The following is a 22,629-nucleotide window of genomic DNA, read 5'->3' on the forward strand; positions in this document are numbered from 1 at the left end:
GCTCATGAATTAAGGATAATGCTGATACATGGTGAAACAACGCTCTGGTGGACGGTTTGCGGTCTTAAATCACCTCGGGGTATGATCATGCGGTGCATTTGATCTGCGGTTGTCGCACGGTGGCGCTGGCAGCAGTCCACATACGCAGAGGTGTGTTGGTGCATGTCAGAGTACGGTGCAGCGAGTAAGTGTGCAGACGTTTTCAGGCGTGCTAATGGTGACTGTGTGTTGAAAATGGCTCAAAGAACACATATTGGTAACGTTATGACTGGTAGAATACTAGAGAGACTGGAGGCTGGTCAAACACAGCAGGTCGAAGCACGGGCCCTCCGTGTGCCACAAAGTCTGATCTCAAGATTGTGGCAACGATTCCTGCAGACAGGAAACGTGTCCAGGCGCTACAGTACGGGACGTCCACAGTGTACAACACCATAAGAAGACGGATATCTCACCATCAGTGCCCACAGACGGCCATGGAGTACTACAGGTAGCCTTGCTCCGGACCTTAACGCAGCCACTGGAACAGCTGTCTCCAGACACACAGTCTACAGACGACTGAAAAGATATGGTTCATTCGTCCGGAGACCTGCAAGATGCATTCCAGTGACCCCTTGTCGCAGGAGAGCCCGTAAAATCTGGTGTCAAGAACACAGTACCTGGTCATTGGAACAGTGGTCCCAGGTTATGTTCACGGACGAGTCCAGGTATAGTCTGAACAGTGATTCTCGCCGGGTTTTCATCTAGCGTGAACCAGGAACCACATACCAACCCCTTAATGCCCGTGAAAAGGACTTGTATAGAGGTCGTGGTTTGATGATGTGGGATGGGATTGTGATTGGTGCACGTACGCCCCTGCATGTCTTTAACAGAGGAACTGTAACTGGGCACGTGTATCGGGACGTCATTTTGCACAAGTATGTGCTCCTTTTCAGGGGTGCAGTGAGTCCCACCTTCCTACTGATGGGTGATAACGCACGGCCCCACCGAGCTGCCATCGTGGAGGAGTACCTTGAAACAGAAGATATAAGGCGAATGGAGTGGGCTGCCTGTTCTCCAGATCTAAACCCCATCGTTCCCTATGTTTCTATGCTATTAGCGCCAGTTTTGTGTAGTGCCAAGTTGCGTGGCACCACATCCTGCAATTATCCTTAATTTATGAGCATGAGTGTACCAAGGCACACTGCTGGTACGTATCTTATTTCCTATGTCGTTAATGTTTCTTGAATTAGGCATATCTAGCAATGTGTTGTGTTCTCCTTTGGTGTTTTACATTTATAATATAATTTTGTGATTATGTTGAGGTCAAAATCATTTGTACAGGCTATATAATGGATTGTGTTACGTTCTTTTTGAATTGCTGGCTTTTCTAATGGGAAGTATTTAATCTATTAATTCAAAAAGAACTGTAGTGCTCCACATCAGCCTGTCCATTCGTAATTCCGTTGTACATTAGCAGATTCAAGACAGGACCGTATGGCTGTAGAGTGTGGATGACTTGAGAAGTGCAAGGTGAACGACAAGTTGGTCCAGGCAGTGGCATCCATACCGCTTATACATGGTGGAGAAAAATTCCTGCAATCGACCTCCACAGTTCGATCTTTCCGTACTAGCAATGCAATAATATCTAAACAATATTTCGTCCTCTGCATCTTGCCGGCAGACAGTGGTCAACAAGGAACGGACAACAGAGTCACCGCATATCTCCTTTCAAGTCAATATGCAAGCCAGTCAATGCACTAGACGGATTGTGGATTGCAATACCCAAAGTGAAGGGTTCGAATCAAATTGTAGACGAGTTTTCTCTTACTCACTAATTATAGCATGTGAAAGGGGATGCCAAAATTTGTTTCTGTATTATTACTATGTATCTCCACGTTGAAATTGTTAAATAACAAGTATGTGTCTCCTCTTATGAAATCTAGGATCCTTCTCTTCATCAATAAAAGCTGGATGAGGAAATGAATCCGAACACCTTATAATTCGCCATAATAACCCTTATACACAGAAAACACTGTGATAAATTACAGTGGGATTTCTTTACTCAACACTAGACATATTTTCGGAGTAATATTTTAGAAAATACCTTGTTTGAAAACCAAGCTGGGTTTAGAAACAATAGCCGTGCTCAAACCACATTTTCCATCAGACAGATAATTGAAAATCATGTAGAATTTAACAGAGAAACACATCTGCTGCTTATGGAGTTCGTCAAACCATTTGACACTGGAGGCAGGAGGATACTAGTGTGGAAAGCCATCCCAAACCGCTTGCTAAGAGTCCTCCAACTATATATCAAGATTTTAAAACTTCAGCTGCTGGAAAAGAGAATTTTTGACCTAAAACATCAAGTCGTGGGTTTTAAATGTCAAAATCCAGTCTCAAGCCAAATTATAATAAAGGACCAGAATATAGAGAGACTGAATGAAATCAGTTTCTAGGCAAGTATCATCTCCTTTCCAAACATGAAAGTCATATCGAAAAAAAAAAACGGAAAGAATCTACTACGTTAACGGAAACATATACAGAAAACTGAACAAAAAAAGTGGACAAAGACGCCCTAAGAAAACTCCATAAAGCAAGGGCATGTATACCACGTGACAGATACCTTTGGACACTATGCCTAACCTAAGGAAAAATAAGAAAAAGTTTAACATTTTAAAGAACATAGTTCTTATATAGGAAAATAGCGATCTGTAGTTATTATAAATAAACTAGATATAGGAAAACAGCGATCTGTAGTTACTATAAATAAACTAGAAGCAGTCTTGATCGCTTAACTTTTTTAATGTGGTGACCGATTTCGATCCTTTTATCAGATCATCTTCAAACAATGAATGTCTGCCGGAGGTGGCGGCGCATGGCAACCCTCTTGTTTGTGCCTGGTGGTCTGAAGATGATCTGATAAAAAGATCGAAATCGGTCACCATATTAAAAAAGTTAAGCGATCAAGACTGCTTCTAGTTTATTTATAAGAAAAAGTATTAAGAAACAGGTTGCCATACCACTCAGACTAAAATTAGGAAATAAAAGTAAATACGTCTGCAACTTGGCAGCCGTTCCTACACTTTAACCACTTAGCAGAGGTACAATACCGCATTGAAAGAAGGTACTTGATGAACATCTGATTCAGCGCTGCTATTCTTTGATACGTATTACCTTCCCAACATAATGACTGTGCGACATTTTGTAACAGACATTTTTGTATTGCTGTGTGCAATGAATTGAACTGTGTGGACCAAGAGCAGGGACTCTTCTTCTGACAGTATAATCGACGTAGTTGGACCTGGTGGTCACAGCGAGTTTAGAATCAACCCATGTCTACAGGACCTCATTGTAGATGGAACGTTAAACTCTAAAACGTCCTTCATTCCTTCTTCTTGGAGTCAGTGACAACATGCACTAACAATTTGTGTATGGAGATCAGAAAATAAGTGTTGATATCACAACAGAGCAAATTATAAGTTTTACAAACATCACTATCTCGACCTCGCGTGTTCCAGTGGCAATACGGGAGAAAAGTGTCTCTTTTTTTGCATTTTAAGTACCTTTCTTTTTAATTTTACCACTTGGTCGAGTAATTGAATATACAACTAGTCATGAACAGGTACAATGTGCAATTTCCATGTGATTCAGTGAGTAACACAACATTTCGTAACGTCAAATTAGAAATAAATTGGTGGCATGATTTCTCACGGATTAATATAAATTATGTTTATATTTAAAGGGATATTCAACGTAGATTACAGAAGGAAAACATTTGCTCATTTCTAGTATGGATGTGATCAGAAAGTAGGTAAACATGTTAGGAAAAAACAGGGAATGGAAAGTAAATCATTTATACTGTAGAATGAAGAAACAAATCCCATAACACGTATTTATTCTTATAAAGCAAGTAAACGAACAAACAGCGATAACTTACACAGATTCAAACAAGCTCAACAACAGCTTAAATTTATGTTAAGCGTCGTGGAACTTGCAGTAGTATGCAGGCAAAGCGTAAACTTCACGTACAGCCACCTCTCCTGCGGTGTTGAGCGTCTGTAGCTTCAGGCAGTAGGAAGTTTCGTGATGAGGCGGCTGTGTTTCCCTCCATAGGCCTTCGTTCTTCCGCATCACTGCACAAAGAAACGAGCTGATGAACCTCATGATGAATATTCTGTTAACAACGTTACCGCTTACTGTATACACTGTAGCGTTTTTAAACATTTGTAGGGGTTATGAAGTTGCATGAACTGTTCCTATTTACTGGAGAGCAGAGTCCTAAGAGCTTTTCAGAAGCGAAACGCGTTCCATCCGGGCTCCTACTGGACTTGTGTGTCCCACAATCACTGTATCGACGTGTGCGTGGTTTTTAAGTGGCTGCGTAACACGAAGCGCGCCAATACATATTCTTCACTGTTAAGGAAACGTCTTACGCACGTCCATCCATATTCACATATTCCAGTTCATTTGTACAAGAATAAACAAATGTGTCATCTGGATAAAATAAAGATTTATTTGTCACATCAATCATACCTAGTATATGGAAGACGGTAAAAAGTGATAAAAAAATGAAAACGGCTCTAAGCACAATGGGAATTAACATCTCAGGTCATCAGTCCCCTAGAACTTAGAACTACTTAAACCTTACCAACCTAAAGAAATCACACACATCCATGCCCGAGGCAGGATTCGACCTGCGACCGCAGCAGCAGCGCGGTTCCGGACTGGAGCCCCTAGAACCGCTCGGCCATAAAAATTGTTTGAGGCGGCAGGTGTATGATAGAAAGTTTAACTTTTCCACTACCATTAGGATTGTAGGTGTCCTGTTATGGATTATCAGGGAACCAGTGGGATTTTGCTGCACTTTACTGCTATGTATCAATGTCCCACTGGCAAAGGGGAGCCTCCTAATGGTTTGCAGAATTTTTATAATTATAGATTCCGCCTATGGGTTGTATTGTCTTCAAGTTCCGTATCGTCGCACGGAATAAGTTCGCGTCTGCACATAAGCAACCCACCAAACAGATTTGCGAAGCGGGCTACTTACTACCTCGCCTTCTTGGGAAATTGGTATCAATGCATTGCATGCGTATACTGATATTCGTCGCGTAACAGACGGTACCCTTACTGAGCACCTGTAATGTGATTCGCGAACTTAGAGAGCGGCCCTATCCATTGACGAGTGCTTATTTTTTTCTGTATTCTTGTAGTTTTTGCACAGTCTTATTCTGAAACACCGAGGTACCGACATCCCGCCGGCCGCTGTGACCGAGAGGTTCTAGGCGATTCAGTCCGGAACTGCGCTGCTGCTACGGTCGCAGGTTCGAATCCTGCCTCGGGCATGGATGTGTGTTACGTCCCTATGTTAGTTAGGTTTAAGTAGTTCTAAGTCTAGGGGACTGATGACAAATGTTAAGTCCCATAGTGCTGAGAGCCATTTGAACCATTTTGAACCGAGGTCCCACTTCTCACTGCGCTGGAAAACGAAAGAGTGGGAAATAGTTTTTGCATTATTACCGCCACGACACTAATTAAAACGATTATATATTTGTATCTGTCACACAGAGAAACAAATTGATTGTGAAGGGGTTAACCGAGCAGAACTTACTAAGTGTCTCTGAGAATGGGTTTTATAAAGGATTCTCCACAGAGAAGGCAATACGACACCACTCAGTCTGGAAAGGTAAACAAAAAATCTATCCTGCTGTTATATTTTGTGGTCTTGTCGACCCCTTTGATTGTATGGAGCAGAAAATTCTCGTACGAAAAGTGAAGAGTTACGTTATTAATATCGTACCCTTTACATGGACAGGTCACGGAAAGCTGACAGTATCACCGACAATATGACAGCCACGAAACTGACCTCAGAATGGGGGGACATAATAGGTGGAGTCCCAGAAGGTCAGTGACTGGGACTATACTTCTTCATGACCTACGTAAATAATCTTCCAGTCACTTTAAAGGGTGGTACAAGAACTGTAACAAATTCTGATAACATACGTCTATCAATCACATGTCCAAATTCGTCGTTAGCAGTGACAGCTCAGATGGTTGCTGAACAGGTCTGTGAATATTTCAAGGCTAATAGTTTACGAGTTAACTCACTAATAATCATCTAATGAAAGTTCAAAAAATCAATCATGCCTTGTTAACACCAGAACTATACATTAATGGTTATATACTGAATGAAACACATTGTGTAAAGTGTATTGAGATCCAACTGGATAAGACGTTAAAATGGAGTTAACACATAGGTAAAATAATCAAGGAGCACTCTTCAGTGTGCAAAGTCGGCAGAGATATTTTTCATTGACCTTATTTGGACACTTTCGAATTTGAATATAACCTAAAACATTACATTCTAATAAAGTTGTAAAAAACACTAATTAAAACACAAATAATTCAAATGAGAAAATTTAATAAATTTAAAAAAATCATAAACACGTGAGTGTTAGTTTATTTTTCCATATTTTCATTCCATATTTTCTAATGCAATTACCTTTTGAGGAAGTGAACATAAAGTAAATAAAGTGTTCGTTTGGCAAAAGCAAGTAGTAAGAATATTGTGTAAAGTAGACAAAGGTACACCATGCAGAAGACTTTTCAAAGACCTCCAAATTCTTATACTCACTTACAGATATATTTGCATTTACTCTTTAAAGATTTTTGTTGAAGATAATAAAAATCAGTTTCAGTTGCACTGGGATTCACATAGTCATGATAGAAGCCACAAAATTAGTTTTCAGATTGATTTTGTCTCCTTGTTGCCGGCCGCGGTGGTCTAGCGGTTCTAGGCGCGCAGTCCGGAACCGCGTGACTGCTACGGTCGCAGGTTCGAATCCTGCCTCGAGCATGGATGTGTGTGATGTCCTTAGGTTAGTTAGGTTTAAGTAGTTCTAAGTTCTAGGGGACTGATGACCACAGTAGTTAAGTCCCATAGTGCTCAGAGCCATTTGAACCTTTTTTTTTGTCTCCTTGTTTAGGGTCAAGAATGGAGCTATGTGGGATATTGGAAATCCCTACTAGCTCAAAAGAATATTAAAAACATGTCTCGCAGACACTCTTTCTACATCTTATCTCAGTACCTATATTTTGTGGCTGGAAACTTCTGTTAGCACATGCCAAGTAGCAGCGTTCGTTGTGAAGCAGCAGTTGAGACAGTAATATACCATGAACGGACTTATTATTTACAGACGTAAATTTGACGTAAGAATGGGAGACAAAGAGTAGCTAGCTGGTATACTTGAGGAAGTAGCATGTTTCTCTCCCAGTACCAGCTGTATGCCTAATTTACTTCAGATGTATCAAGTAAAAATAAGAATATCACAAAGCCTTACAGTGGTAGTTTATTGTTAACACAGTATACAGATTGAGTTTCTATAATTTTCTTGACCTTTGTTAAAGTATACCAACTAGAAATCAGAGATGAATTCTTAGTCATGGCGAACGGTTGTATGTGTAGTGGCAATGTAGCGAGTTCTTAGTTACAACTGCGTACTCGTGTACTTGTCCTTCCTCTACGCTAGTAAAATTCACTTGTACGCAACAACAGGCTCAAGTGATGAGTTTTCAGCTAAAGGGGCTGAGGCAAAAACTCCAGAGTCCAGTCTCTGGACATGCAACGGGTTGGGAGATGACGTCACAGGCCCCGCTGCGAGTTTAAAGCGAGTACACAGACTTCACCTCTGATCTCGGTATACATTCACAAAAGATAAGAAAATCATACAAACTTCTTCTGTATATTGTATTAACAATAAACTATCGCTGTGAAGCTTACGAGGAGAGCTCACAGCGGTGTGGTCGACTTTTTGAAACTATCTGTACGGTGATGTAGGTCTAGATCCCAGGTATCACACACTGCAGCTATTCGCCCTGGTGGGCCCTCTTTGCGAGTTATTAACGAAACAAAATTAGGAACTTTGTGTGGCTCTTAATGGCTTTAAAAAGAGTTCGAATCGGGTCAGGTGCATTAATTCTCCTAGTTTTAAATCTTTATCGAAATTACTTCGATCATTACTTTCTCTTCAATTAATTGGTTTAAATGCAATTTTTTATTTCTATTCCTTTGTCACGTCATTTGAATCACCGTGTGAACTTTCTATTTCTTTCATTTTTTCTTTATACCATTCTTTTCCAGTCGGAATTTTTGTGAATATGAAGTTAATTATATTTATTTATTACAAGATTCAATTATATGAAGATTCCGACCTATCTGCTAAAAAAAGACGAAATAATCTATATTTGTGCAATGATGTGAAAAATGTATATTTGCTACCGGGTGTGTATCTTTATTGCGCGGTAATCGTCATACTAACATTTAAAACAAAATATAATACGGACTGCACTACGGTCAAAATAAAGCAGATGAAAATTTAAATGAAAGACAGGTTTATAGGTAAAATGAATTCAAGCGAAATGAGAAACAGATGTAATGAACGCAATAAGGTTGACGAAAAAAAAGATGAAATAAAAGAAATTAAATTGAAATTAATACAAAAAGTTAGTTAAAACACGAGAACAAAGATTTCAAGTGGAGAAAGAACCATAGGAATAAAAATGAGAGCAAATGAAGAAGTTGATATCATGTTTAAAATTATGTGACAGACGAAAGTGAATATAAATGATGACCAACGTAATTAGCATAAGGATTTAAAAATAAAAACTAAATTCGAGCCCACAAGTTCCCTCGTATGAAGCTATTATCCGATCCGTTATACCACGCATCCGCACGATATAACGAAACTTTTTAACGCTGTTGATAGTTACACAAAATTTTGGCTTATTTTCGTCAATTACTGGCAAACGAGGGCCCACCAGGGAGGATGAATGGTCGCCTTGTGTGATACCTGGTATCTTAACCTACATCATCGTATAGATAGTTTCAGAAATATATATATATATATATATATATATATATATATATATATATATATGGTGTCCCATTTATCTTAACCACCCTGAATAATTGTTTGTCCAGGTGCAAACTACAAAATGTTTCACGCAAATGATCTTTAGCCGTCAGGGAGACTTCGTTGAAGCTTTGTTTTTTACTAAGATATGAACAGCGATATGACTTTTTAAATGGCACCCTGTACTTTTATTCGGTAATTCATTTCCTCTCCTAAAGACCGATTCAAAAATGTATCACAGAGCACTATTCACTGAAACAAAACGTTATTATTTACATAACACAACATTGACGTTGACGCTCTCAGAGCTTAGTGTAGGTACTCGGGGTAATGGATCACATCCACGTGCTGACGCTGACAGAGGACAAATCTAAACATAAGTAGAATGCACACCGGTCATTCCATCAACCATCGTCAGCTGCAGAGTTGTGTGCGTAGAATGTACACCAACGAAGCGAAGGTAGTAATGCTACTCTTCTATGGGCAATGTAAGTTAGCAGAACATTAATTGCAAAACTCTTTTGTTATGTACGGGTACATTTAGTACAGTCGCTTAGTCCTTTTAAATACTGTTGTCTAGAGTAGGCGTATAATAAAGGCTGTCCTTCCTGCAAACTGCGTTCTTACACGTTCCCGGTTCCATCCTTACCATGTACACCCACATCAAGAATTGCATGGGCATGATTTCCAGAATCGTGTAAAGTTCTGTCTGTGGGCACAGCAGCAAATCCTCGACAACCCGAACTTCTTCTACAATGTTCTATTTACCGATTAATGTTCCTTCTCAAACAGAGGACAGGTAAATACAAGGAACATACATTATTGGTCTAGCGACAACCCACGATGGCTTAGACAGGTTGAACATCAGCGTCAATGGAGAGTTAACGTGTGGTGTGGAATGCTTGGTACTACAATTATTGGCCCTTATTTCATCAATGGTAGTCTAAACGGCGCAGCGTATACCAACTTCCTCAGACGAATTCTTTCCTCCTCTTCTGAATGAAGTGCCGCTAAGAACCAGAATGCATATGTGGTATCAACACGATGGATGTCCAGCACATAATGCCTTGCGTGCACGTCGTGTTCTGAACCGAAGGTATCCTGCCAGATGGGTTGATCGAAGAGGAACAGTTACTTGGTCTGCTAGGTCTCCTGATTTAAATCTTCTGGACTTTTTTCTTTGAGGATGCGTTAAAGACGTCTATCGCGATATTCCAACAACTCCAGAGGTCATTCAGGAACGTATTGTGCTTGCTTGTTATTCTCTTCAGCAAGCAACACTGGAAGCGGTAAGTAATTCTTTCATTCAACGAGTGCACCAGTGTAGCGGTGTCCAGGGTCACCACTTTGAGCACCGTTGAATTTTCTACTCCTGGCAATGGTACAGGAGAGTCAAAGTCAATTTTGTGTGTGTGTGTTTTTTTTTACTTGGGTTTGTTTTCTGACAACTCCAGCAAGTGGGCAAATTGGTGAACCCGGGCTCAAAGGCAATGATATGTAATTAATTACGTTGTGTTTCAGTGAATGGTACGCAGTGATACATTTCTGAATAGGTCTTTAGGAGAGAAAATGAATTACCAAATAAAAAATACAGGGTGCCATTTAAAAAAGTCATACCGCTGTTCATATTTTTGTGAAAAACAAAGCTACAACGAAGGCAGTCATGTTGATTGATGTCTCCCTGACGGCTAAACGACACTTGTTTGAAACATTTTGAAATTTGCATCTGGACAAACAGTTATTTAGAGTGGTCAAGATAAATGGGACACCTTATATACACAGGGTGAGTCACCTAACGTTACCGCTGGATATATTTCGTAAACCACATCAAATACTGACGAACCGATTCCACAGACCGAACGTGAGGAGAGGTGCTAGTGTAATTGTTTAATACAAACCATACAAAAATGCACGGAAGTATGTTTTTTAACACAAACCTACGTTTTTTTAAATGGAACCACGTTACTTTTGTTAGCAAATCTGAACATATAAACAAATACCTAATCATGCCGTTTGTTGCATTGTAAAATGTTAATTACATCCGGAGATATTGTAACCTAAAGTTGACGCTTGAAACCTCCCACGTTCAGTTGCGTGTTGTAACAAACACGGGCCACGGACGGCGAGCAGCATCTGCAGGGACATGTTTACGATGACGACCGTGTTTACGAGTGTGGCTGTAGTGCACTGTTGTGGTTTGGTCTAGCTGTCGCAGTGTCCGCATGTAGCGCTTGCTGCTATTGTTATTCTGCATTCGTCTCCGCACGGAGACCAACTGTAGTACACCGTGTTACCAGACGTCTGTGATAGTGTAGTGTTGTAGGAACTGTGACCATGGTGTATTCGAACTCTGAAAAGGCGGAGATGATACTCATCTATGGCGAGTGCCGACGAAATGCAGCTGAAGCCTGCAGGGTGTATGCAGAACGGTACCCGGACAGAGAGCATCCAACGTGCCGCACATTGCAAAACATCTACTGCCAACTGTATGCGACAGGTATGGTCGTAGCACGCAAACGGGTCCGTAACAGGCCCGTCACAGGAGAAGCGGGTGCAGTTGGTGTGTTAGCTGCTGTTGCCATGAACCCACACATGAGTACACGGGACACTGCGAGAGCCGGTGGACTGAGTCAAAGTAGTGTCATGCGCATACTGCATCGTCACCGCTTTCACCCGTTTCATGTGTCGCCACATCACCAATTACATGGTGATGACTTTAATCATCGAGTGCAATTCTGTCAATGGGCATTAACAGAGAATGCGTTGCAGTTCTACATGTTTACCGATGAAGCGGGTTTCACAAACCACGGCGCAGTGAATCTACGGAACATGCAATACTGGTCTGTGGACAATCCTCGCTGGCTCAGACAGGTAGAGCGACAGCGACCGTGGACTGTAAATGTATGGTGCGGAATCTTTGACGACCACCTCATTGGTCCTCACTTCATCGCAGGGGCACAAACAGCTGCAACATACATCGCGTTTCTACAGAATGATCTGCCAACGTTGCTCGAAAATGTCCCACTGGGAACGCGCCGACGTATGTGGTATCAGCGTGATGGTGCACCTGCACATTTCGCAATTAACACTAGGCTGACCCTTGACAGGATGTTCGACGGGCGTTTCATAGGACGTGGAGGACGCATAAATTCGCCAGCCCGTTCTCCTGATCTTACACCTCTGGACTTCTTTCTGTGGGGTACGTTAAAGGAGAATGTGTACCGTGATATGCCTACAACCCCAGAGGATATGAAACAACGTATTGTGGCAGCCTGCGGCGACATTACACCACATGTACTGCGGCGTGTACGACATTCATTACGCCAGAGATTGCAATTGTGTGCAGCAAATGATGGCCACCACATTGAACATCTATTGGCCTGACATGTCGGGACACACTCTATTCCACTCCATAATTGAAAACGGAAACCACGTGTGTACGTGTACCTCACCCCTCATGGTAATGTACATGTGCGTCAATGAAAAAGACCAATAAAAAGGTGTTAGCATGTGAACGTAATGTGCTGTTCCAGTCTTTTCTGTACCTAAGGTCCATCACCGTTCACTTTGGATCCCTACGTAATTCGGTGCTCTCGGATACACACGATCGAACAGCGGAGGAGTGGTACTCAAGCGTCAACTTTAGGTTACAATATCTCCGGATGTAATTAACATTTTACAATGCAACAAACGCCACTGATTACGTATTTGTTTATATGTTCAGATGTGGTAACAAAACTAACGGGGTTCCATTTAAAAAACATAGGTTTGTGTTAAAAAACATACTTCCGTGCATTTTTTTATGGTTTGTATTAACCAATTTCACTAGCCCCTCTCCTCACGTTCGGTCTGTGGAATCGATTCGTCAGTATTTGATGTGGTTTACGAAATATATCCAGCGGTAATGTTGGTGATTCACCCTGTATATCTGTGTGTGTGTTTTCTACGTAAATTGTACGTATGTACCGCTGGAAATTTATTGATACTACTTGATACATATACAGGGAACATCTGACAATTATGCTGACGTGCAGTTTCCACACGTATCGACTCTGAGACGACAGTACACGAAAACAGGACAAGAGGATGAGGTTTATTCTTTAAATGGGGATTATTAATTATTAACATAAATTGACAGAAGTCTTAGAGATAGTTGCAGAAATGAATGATAAGCTAAGAGATCGCTGTTAGCCCAAAAACAAAAGCTGTCATGACCAAAGGAATACAGAAGCAGCAGGGATGTAACAGTGACGTTGCTGTGTGCCCCCTCTTTGTTTGGCGGAGTTCATCTCCTTTCTCGTGGTGAAGACGGAACAAACAACCACTTTGTTTGCAATGGGCGAAATTTGTATGTTTTCCGTCTGAAGTGTATACTACGGCATCTAACTCATTCCAGACATCGCTCTTCTTCTAAATGACGCAAATTTGCAGTTGTACACGCCGCATCACTTATTTTTCATCTTATACCAAGCAGAGTCTGACAAAACACCGACTCGCTAGAGGCCATCCGACTCTGACTGCCGGTTATTGCGGCTTGCGATTGCTACTTTACAACATCAAAATCGTTCATTCGGCTTTCGTATTGAGTCACGACTGGTACACTGACACGTTTCTGTCAGAGAAGACGAGTCGACGAGTGAGAAGCGACCGCAGGTCACCGTGGCCAGATTCGTCACCCTCATGGAAGTGCAGCGGGAGGGAAGGAAGCTCCTTTCACATTGACAACGAAAAAGTTCTTTATTATCATAGAAGTGAAGTGAAATATATGAATATGACTGAACACGAAAACAGTTTCCTCTTGGTAGCTAGTAATCTGTTGACAATCTTCATCTTCAGTTACTACTTGACACGTGACACTTGAAACAGTCATTGTGAGATAAATAGATAATATGTGGATGTCCATCTTACTGCATGGGGGAGGGACTTCAGCTGATGACACACCGGGTGGTTATAGTTAAATTTTCTCTATTTAACACGTTATAAAACGGAAAATAATTACCGTACGAATATCAAACTTGCTAGCCTTAATGCCAAGGACATGGGGAAGAGAAATAATGCAGAATCAATTGAATTGAAACACTATTGATGTGCTGCTTCGGTACACCATATCATTAAATACCGGTACCATTACTGCAACGAAAGTATAGCGTCCATCAATGTCCAGAAGGGTCTGAAAGCGCAGGATCGCATTCTGCACAGCAAAACAGAGCATGTCTGTAAGTACGCTGGCTCCCTCTCTTGATATGCTGCGCTTCAGGTCAGGTCAGCATATGTGTCAATATTCTTCTGATGAACCCCGTGCTTAGGCAGCCCCACAACCAGAAATCACAGAGGGGTGGGGGGGGGGGGGGGGGGGAGGAGGTGAGCTGATCGTGCCGGCCAGGAATTCGATCGTTTCCAAATGTGTTTCGGAGAAGCAGGTGAACTTCAGGAGCGATGAGCGGTGCGGCCTCAAGTTGCATGAAAACTGTGGAGTTAATGCGCTTCTCCTGTAGGGCGGATATGACATGCTGGCAAAGCATATCGCAATAATGCAGGCCAGTCACACTGCGTACCTCTTCAAAAATGAATGGGCCAACGAACATAGCCGTAAATCCACAGTATACGCTGACACATTCACCGTATAGAGGTACTTCATGCATTGTGACTGGAGATGAAGATCCCCAAACTCGAAAATTCTGAGTATTCGCCTCACCCGTCAGGAAAAAATGAGCTTCGTCTGTCCATAAGGTGGTCCATGTCCAGCCCTGGTAAATTTCAATCCTTGCGAGAAAGTGAAGAGCGTAGTCAACACGTTGTTGTGCGTCCTGTGGTGCAAGCTGATCTACAATGTGGATTTTGTACGGATACCATTTCAGAACGGTTCGAAGCACCTTCTGTACAGTGCACCACGAGTTGTTCAACTGTCGTGAAACAGCACACGCACTGCCTAATGATCGGGAATAGCGCGCTGTGTTGTCTGCCATAGCAACAGCGATGTCGTCAACCACCTGTGGTGCACCGATCGTCGGCCTCTTCCTGGAGCGACGCCAAGTTCTCCAGTTGATTCGAACTTCTCTATCATGCTCCGCACAGCAGATGGAGAAAGGGGACCCATCCATAATCTTCTCAGTCGGTGATATTCTCGAAGTGTAGCTGCAGCATTACTATTGCTTTGGTAATACAGCTTCACCAATTGTTGTGTACATAGTTCCACGTAGTCAGCGCGTACACAACCTTCCCACTAGAGCGCGCCCGGCTAAGCACAACAGCGCAGGCGCAGCGCTCGTCTGTCTCCGCAATACCAGATGGCGCTGCCATAGGGACGGACCAAATTCTGCTTCCGCCGATACGCGTATTAAAATGTAACGCAGCCAATGAGATTGCTGCTAATGTAGAACCTTTTCTCCTCGCGGATCACACTCGCGCAGTGATACCTGAATGTGCAAGGTATTAAATGAGTGTACAGACCTCCGATTAGTCTGTCTGCACCAGTCTGTACCACTCTACATTAGTCTCTACCAGTCTATAGTCAAGTTGCAGTCTGTGCCTAATAAGATTACCATATTCCTGTAGATAGCCATGAAGATAAATGAATAGACACTTTGTCAAGTATCAGAGATATGTGAGAATAAGATTAATGTACCAATACCAAAGGAACTTCAGACTGTCAATTGCAAATAGCATCCAGAATCAAGTTTCGTAATTTTATGCTCGTTATTATTTTAATAAATGTGTGTGAAAATTAATCAAGATCTGTTTAAAGTTGGTCACCGTCAATCTGCTACTCTAAGCGTGCAAGTGGCATTTCTATCGTCTGACCTAATGGCAGAAGATAAACACGCTACGATAAGACTACAAGACATATTGCTGACACTCGCCTACTTCGTTAGAGCGACAAGTCAAATAATCTGATGGTGTGTGTACCAAAGGTCTTACAGTACGCACACCATACCAATAATGCCCTGCTCACTTTGTCCAAGCTCATGTTGACAAGTTAACAAGTGCACTGTGACTGGTCGGGTGTGTGAATCACGGCGACTCATCACACCACTTGGTGGCCATAGTTGGAAAAGGACGGTGGCGCTGTGACGCATGGAAATCATGCACCGGATATGCTGGACATTAATGATACCAGGTTTGGTACTTTTATGGTAATTAGTTTCCGTGATATAACGTGTTAAATAGGGCAAGTCTAATTATAACCACTCAGTATATGAGGAAAAGTACCACAACAGCTGTATATTGAGAATGTCTTTAATCTATCATACTACTAGTCTCGGCGGCAAATTACCCCCATCCTCAGACCCTGTCTACCAAAGAACAATAATACAATGCCAAAATTTGAAAACTAAAAAACTATAAAACAACGTACACTTAAAATTATGGTACCTTAATGTATTAGTTGAAGTAATCTTAAGGTAACATTCTACGAAGTACCAATGGAGAATACACTCCTGGAAATGGAAAAAAGAACACATTGACACCGGTGTGTCAGACCCACCATACTTGCTCCGGACACTGCGAGAGGGCTGTACAAGCAATGATCACACGCACGGCACAGCGGACACACCAGGAACCGCGGTGTTGGCCGTCGAATGGCGCTAGCTGCGCAGCATTTGTGCACCGCCGCCGTCAGTGTCAGCCAGTTTGCCGTAGCATACGGAGCTCCATCGCAGTCTTTAACACTGGTAGCATGCCGCGACAGCGTGGACGTGAACCGTATGTGCAGTTGACGGACTTTGAGCGAAGGCGTATAGTGGGCATGCGGGAGACCGGGTGGACGTACCGCCGAATTGCTCAACACGTGGGGCGTGAGATCTCCACAGTACATCGATGTTGTCGCCAGTGGTCGGCGGAAGGTGCACGTGCCCGTCGACCTGGGACCGGACCGCAGCGACGCACGGATGCACGCCAAGACCGTAGGATCCTACGCAGTGCCGTAGGGGACCGCACCGCCACTTCCCAGCAAATTAGGGACACTGTTGCTCCTGGGGTATCGGCGAGGACCATTCGCAACCGTCTCCATGAAGCTGGGCTACGGTCCCGCACACCGTTAGGCCGTCTTCCGCTCACGCCCCAACATCGTGCAGCCCGCCTCCAGTGCTGTCGCGACAGGCGTGAATGGATGCACGAATGGAGACGTGTCGTCTTCAGCGATGAGAGTCGCTTCTGTCTTGGTGCCAATGATGGTCGTATGCGTGTTTGGCGCCGTGCAGGTGAGCGCCACAATCAGGACTGCATACGACCGAGGCACACAGGGCCAACACCCGGCATCATGGTGTGGGGAGCGATCTCCTACACTGGCCGTACACCACTGGTGATCGTCGAGGGGACACTGAATAGTGCACGGTACATCCAAACCGTCATCGAACCCATCGTTCTACCATTCCTAGACCGGCAAGGGAACTTGCTGTTCCAACAGGACAATGCACGTCCGCATGTATCCCGTGCCACCCAACGTGCTCTAGAAGGTGTAAGTCAACTACCCTGGCCAGCAAGATCTCCGGATCTGTCCCCCATTGAGCATGTTTGGGACTGGATGAAGCGTCGTCTCACGCGGTCTGCACGTCCAGCACGAACGCTGGTCCAACTGAGGCGCCAGGTGGAAATGGCATGGCAAGCCGTTCCACAGGACTACATCCAGCATCTCTACGATCGTCTCCATGGGAGAATAGCAGCCTGCATTGCTGCGAAAGGTGGATATACACTGTACTAGTGCCGACATTGTGCATGCTCTGTTGCCTGTGTCTATGTGCCTGTGGTTCTGTCAGTGTGATCATGTGATGTATCTGACCCCAGGAATGTGTCAATAAAGTTTCCCCTTCCTGGGACAATGAATTCACGGTGTTCTTATTTCAATTTCCAGGAGTGTATATGTCAGTACCTCCATTTTCTCCTCTAGCCCATATATATGTAAGCGTATAAAACACAAACACAGAATAGACCTGAATCACGGTCACAAAACACATGGCTGTCGTCATATGTAAAAACAATGGACATCCAAAATGGCAGCTTTCGCTCGTTTCAAACCAATCATCAAAACGACACCATATATCACGGCAAAATTTTAACAAAGGGTCCCAGATATCCTACAAGATCCAACTAAAACTGTCCACTGATGTTTAAAGACGTATGCCAAAGCTGTATACATGATGTAAGAACCTAACAGTAAAAGTGAAACCAACTTGGTGGAGGCTAACCACGTACCCATTGCAACCGTACATGAACCACACAATTTTGTGACAAGCTGTCTCCAATATTTGAAAAGCTCCTCCTCTCAAAACCTTTGATAACTATGTACACTTAAATAAGCAAATATACCAGCCCTCAAGTATTATGTTCACTATTACACCTTTGTGTGATAAACACAAACACCTAACCGCAAGAAACAAAACTAAAATACCCACTTCAAACAGTATATTCCTCCATAGTAAAACCCTACTCGAAATAAAACCTAGGAACCCGAAAACATATTTAAACATCTACAAACTAACTGCTACAACTTCATTGTCTCAGGGGTGGGCCCAGGTGCCTAAGACAATCCGATACCCTCTGATCTCTAATCATATATAGTACATAAATATGTAGGTCAATACTCCATCAGATAAGGTGGAACAACAATAAAAATGTGGTACAATCCCTTCTGAAACACACACTATATATTACGAAAACTGTAAACCAAAATATCTGAAACGTCACATGTTTTGACATACCGACGAAACGTATACGGATTCAAAGGGAAAAGAAGAAATGCAAACTGGACCTTGACCAATCCACAAAGTATCACGCCGTAAAAAGCAGAATATGGGAAGTCTAGCCCATAACAAAAATATGTGGCCTAAGTGGACACAAGCAACTTGACAGGAGTTCCAAACACTTATTCTAGTAACTGTGCAGCACGTCCTAGTCCTGTGGTAGAGATTCTCAAGATACAGCTGTGGTGATACTTTTCCTCATAAATACACTGACGATCCAGGAAGAACGAAGTGTCATTTCCCTTACATATTTCCTAGAAATAGGTCTTCTAAACACATGTTTTTCGAATCGTTAGAGTAACAATAATGATAAAACAATAATAATTATTAAAAATAACAAAATAATAAAAATTTATATAAAAGATAAAAACCTAATGGGATGTAAAATTTAAAAACAAGATAAAAAACCTACAACTATCCCCAAATACTTAACCTTTCACCAGTTCTCAACCATTTATTCTGAACTTCAGTACCTTCCAGTTCTAGGCCTCTAGACTACCTGCTTGGATAGTTCCTTGTGTGTTGCCATTTGTTTAGTTTCCTAAAGCACAATATGCTCAGACATTATGAAGTAGACAAAATGTACTGTGAACCAGCTGCATGTACCTCTACTAACAGTGGATGGATCCCAAGTACAAACAACACTAGACGAATTAAAATAAGAATATACACAATTATTCAGTTGTGTGTTCAATACATTAGCTAATACTAACTATATTTAATGATGCATGAAAATGTAACTGATGTATACTAAGGCCCAGGCGCGGCTCGTGGTTTCTATACGGGGGAAGGCTGTGGCATTTATTGATCAGAGCCAACATAGACCTCGGGTTACGCTACAGATTAGTCTGACGTAAACAACTAAGAATTCAGGGGGAGGGGGTGAGCAGATCACGCTCTACCCATAATTTTACGTACTGTATCTTCTATAATCAGGTGTTAAATATCATTAGAAGCTAACTTCGTGTTAAAATCTGTGGTTAGTGTTTTTATACGTCATTATTGCATTTTCTGACACTTTGCAGCAAATCATACGAAAAGACGCGTTTCGGAGAGATCTTTAATGCGGGTCTGGAAGCACCCAGTTCTTTCACTTTCATCCTATGGCCGTGATCCAAGTTTTTACCTATTAATTTGCACACTGGATTCATATTGCGCTTGTTTCACACTCGCGGTATGTTGCAGGTATTCACCAGCAAGTAAAACTCACTAAAATCCTGCAAAATATACTCCGAAAAAGAAACTTGCTAATATCACACGGTATCAACAAAAGCAGTCAGCATCAGCAAGCAAGGAAGGTAAAGTAATGGGACAAATTTCGCGCGTTTTGTCCTCTAACCACTTTTGAAACTCTCGCTAGATGGCAGTACTGGTATGTTACTGTAGTGTAGTGCACTCTGGCGGGATATTTGCAAACTTATTCTAAATGTGGATAAAATAGCCAATAGCAGAAACAAAACAACTATGTAAAACATTATCAAAACAATAATACTAAATGTCGATTAATGACGCATCGAAGCGTAATAGAGATATGCAGAGACAGAGATTGGATAGCGAAGTTTCGGCCACTCTACATTCCTTTATTACATAGATAGTGGAACCTGAAAAGTGTGTGGTGGTTGGTATGACACCCTTAGGCTGCAAGCTCTGAGCCTTCGGGTCGCCCATAAAGAGCAGTACTTTGTAGAAGCCACGCCCCCAAACCGCTACTACATGCAGCTTACGGACGTTTCAAGGCGCAGCCTAAACACTACTAACCATTCGGAAAACATCTATCGATACAAACAGTTCCAAAAACGTTGACCGTCGTTATTTTAATCGGAACGGGAAATATGCGAAATTCGTCCTGATAATTTAAATTATGTAATACGTTCTTGCGAAATTTACTTTAACATATATTTTGGGGCGGCTCCGCCTCAGAGCCTTTAATTACAAGCCGCGCCTGCTAAGGCCTAAATGCGTCAGCTACTTCCAATCATTTGTCTTCTGTTGCTTAACAGTTTCCTATGGGATATGTGCTTCCTCTATGTTGTTTATAATTCCCAGGAGTCACGGTTTCTTACTTCAGAGCGGGGATTCACATCTATATAATTGATGTCCTTAATTTAAATATTTAGGTAACATTGAAATACAACATCATTGTCGAAATAATGCATTGATCAAAAATTCGTTAGAAAACAACGAGATTTTCACGGGTGTCATTGCGTCCCGTAGAACCTCATGGCACTTTCGATTCTTGGTGGGGAATACAGATATGAGTGGTGTCGAACATGTCCAACACAACAGACGCCACTCATAGTTACAATGCTGTGGGTCCGATGGCACCAATTTTCAGATCTCCCCATCCGGTTTTCCGTCCATTCCTATTACCCCAAACACTGAATTCCTTCCATAACGTGCAAATGTAATCTACACACACTGTAAAAGTCCAAGTAGCCAGACCATTGACCTCGCTGTTTGCTTCCCACCCCGCAAAAACAACGAGTTCTCAACTTTACACGTCTGTTACGTCGGTCTTGCAAACACAGACTGAGTCCTCTGGCAGGCATTTAAGTTGAGTTGCACAGCATCCATGTAGATGTAGACTGCGTGGCTTACTAGTACTGGTTCTTCGCTGGGGCTGTATCAACACACACAATGGAAGACAATAACGCTTGGATTAAGTACTAAAAATATCAAGATAATCGCTCTACCTCATCATATTAACAAATTACTACGTATTTACACGATTATATTTTTTCAAGTTCCCCGCTTGCCGAAGTAACGTAGACAGGAACTAGGCAAATAATGCTTTATGCTATGACGGACGTGTTTGTCCCAAACACCGTTCCAACAGTAAATAATTTGTATGTGGTTTAATTTGTTGCTTTGAAAAATTCATCAGCCATTAATGAGGATTGGAATAGAACAAATCATTCACTAACTTTACAAAACCTTTCTATTGTGCACAGAGAAGTTGCTTTATCCAAAAGGTATAGACAGAGCGGCAGTCGATAAAGTATCAGAAGATGTGAACTATCTGTCGGCCTATCTGTTCTAGTATCTTGAATATGATTGATGTTCGGCGACGCTTGGAATGCGCCGTTAATCTTACGCTAATATGAGATAGCGCTGATTGACGCCGGTATTACAGCGGAACACGGATGGCTAAGCCCTGCTCTCCACGTGATAGATGACAGCCTGTGAGCTGGTAGTTCACGTACAGTCGATGATCGCTGTAATTACCACTGGAAAATCACACAGTTTGCGGCTGCAAATCGAACCTAGCGCAGACGTAAAATTGAGGACTCGTTTTTTACTGAATGGGACGATAGTTTGTGTCAAACGTAAAGTTTATGTTTGCACAACACGTACTGAACTAAAACTAAATACACTGGTGGAAACTTAAAGAGGTGCACCATAGAGCACCTGTCCGATGTTAATCACGCGTTGTGAAGATGATTATCACATAAGAGGTATTAAACCATTAAACCGTCATTCCATTCGAAACTGATGTCTATAATCAATATCAGTATAAGGCTTAACTATCACGTCACGAGTACGCTCTCGTATTTTTTATGGCGTGGAAGCAAGCAGACTCGGAATATTATTAGTACTACAACTTAGCTACCACTGCTTTGGAATAGATGGCAGCAGCGGCAAGTGGCGGTGCAGGTAGCGGATCGTATCATACCATAAGCTTAGCCATTTTCAAACATAACGCCATCAAAATATTAGTCTGTCTGTGAGTGTATCATAAAGCTATTCACGGCTGAATACGTCAGCTTAGGAGCCGAATTCTCGTCGTTTGCGTGTAACTTTAATTTTCTAAGATGATCTGGTCTTGGGCTCGTAAAATGCTGGGTAATACCCAAAGTGACGCACTTATTAGTGAAAGAACGTTGAGAGAATGGTTTCAACGCGTCAGGAACGGTGATTTTGACGTCGAAGACCGGCATGGCGGTGGAAGGCAGAAGGTTTCCTCCGCACTGAAACCATCGGTAACAATCGCAGGAGATCGT

At 42.3% G+C, this 22,629-nt stretch overlaps 1 protein-coding gene across 5 annotated transcripts in view; it reads right to left on the bottom strand.

Moving 5' to 3' along the window:
• Nucleotides 1-3,860: 3,860 nt before the first annotated feature.
• LOC124788181 overlaps nt 3,861-22,629 on the bottom strand; it is an 816,659-nt gene continuing 797,890 nt past the window's right edge. For 4 of the 5 annotated variants that reach the window (XM_047255341.1, XM_047255337.1, XM_047255339.1 and 1 more), the window contains one exon: nt 3,986-4,115. In XM_047255341.1, coding sequence (XP_047111297.1) covers nt 4,113-4,115 — 3 coding nt within the window. In that variant the 3' untranslated portion in view covers nt 3,986-4,112. Of the gene's footprint in view, nt 4,116-22,629 lie in introns of all 5 variants that reach the window. The other variant, XM_047255338.1, reaches the window with a different exon arrangement.

The sequence above is a fragment of the Schistocerca piceifrons genome, chromosome 3 (assembly GCF_021461385.2).
Source record: "Schistocerca piceifrons isolate TAMUIC-IGC-003096 chromosome 3, iqSchPice1.1, whole genome shotgun sequence".
In the NCBI taxonomy this organism is placed as follows: Eukaryota; Metazoa; Arthropoda; class Insecta; order Orthoptera; family Acrididae; genus Schistocerca; species Schistocerca piceifrons.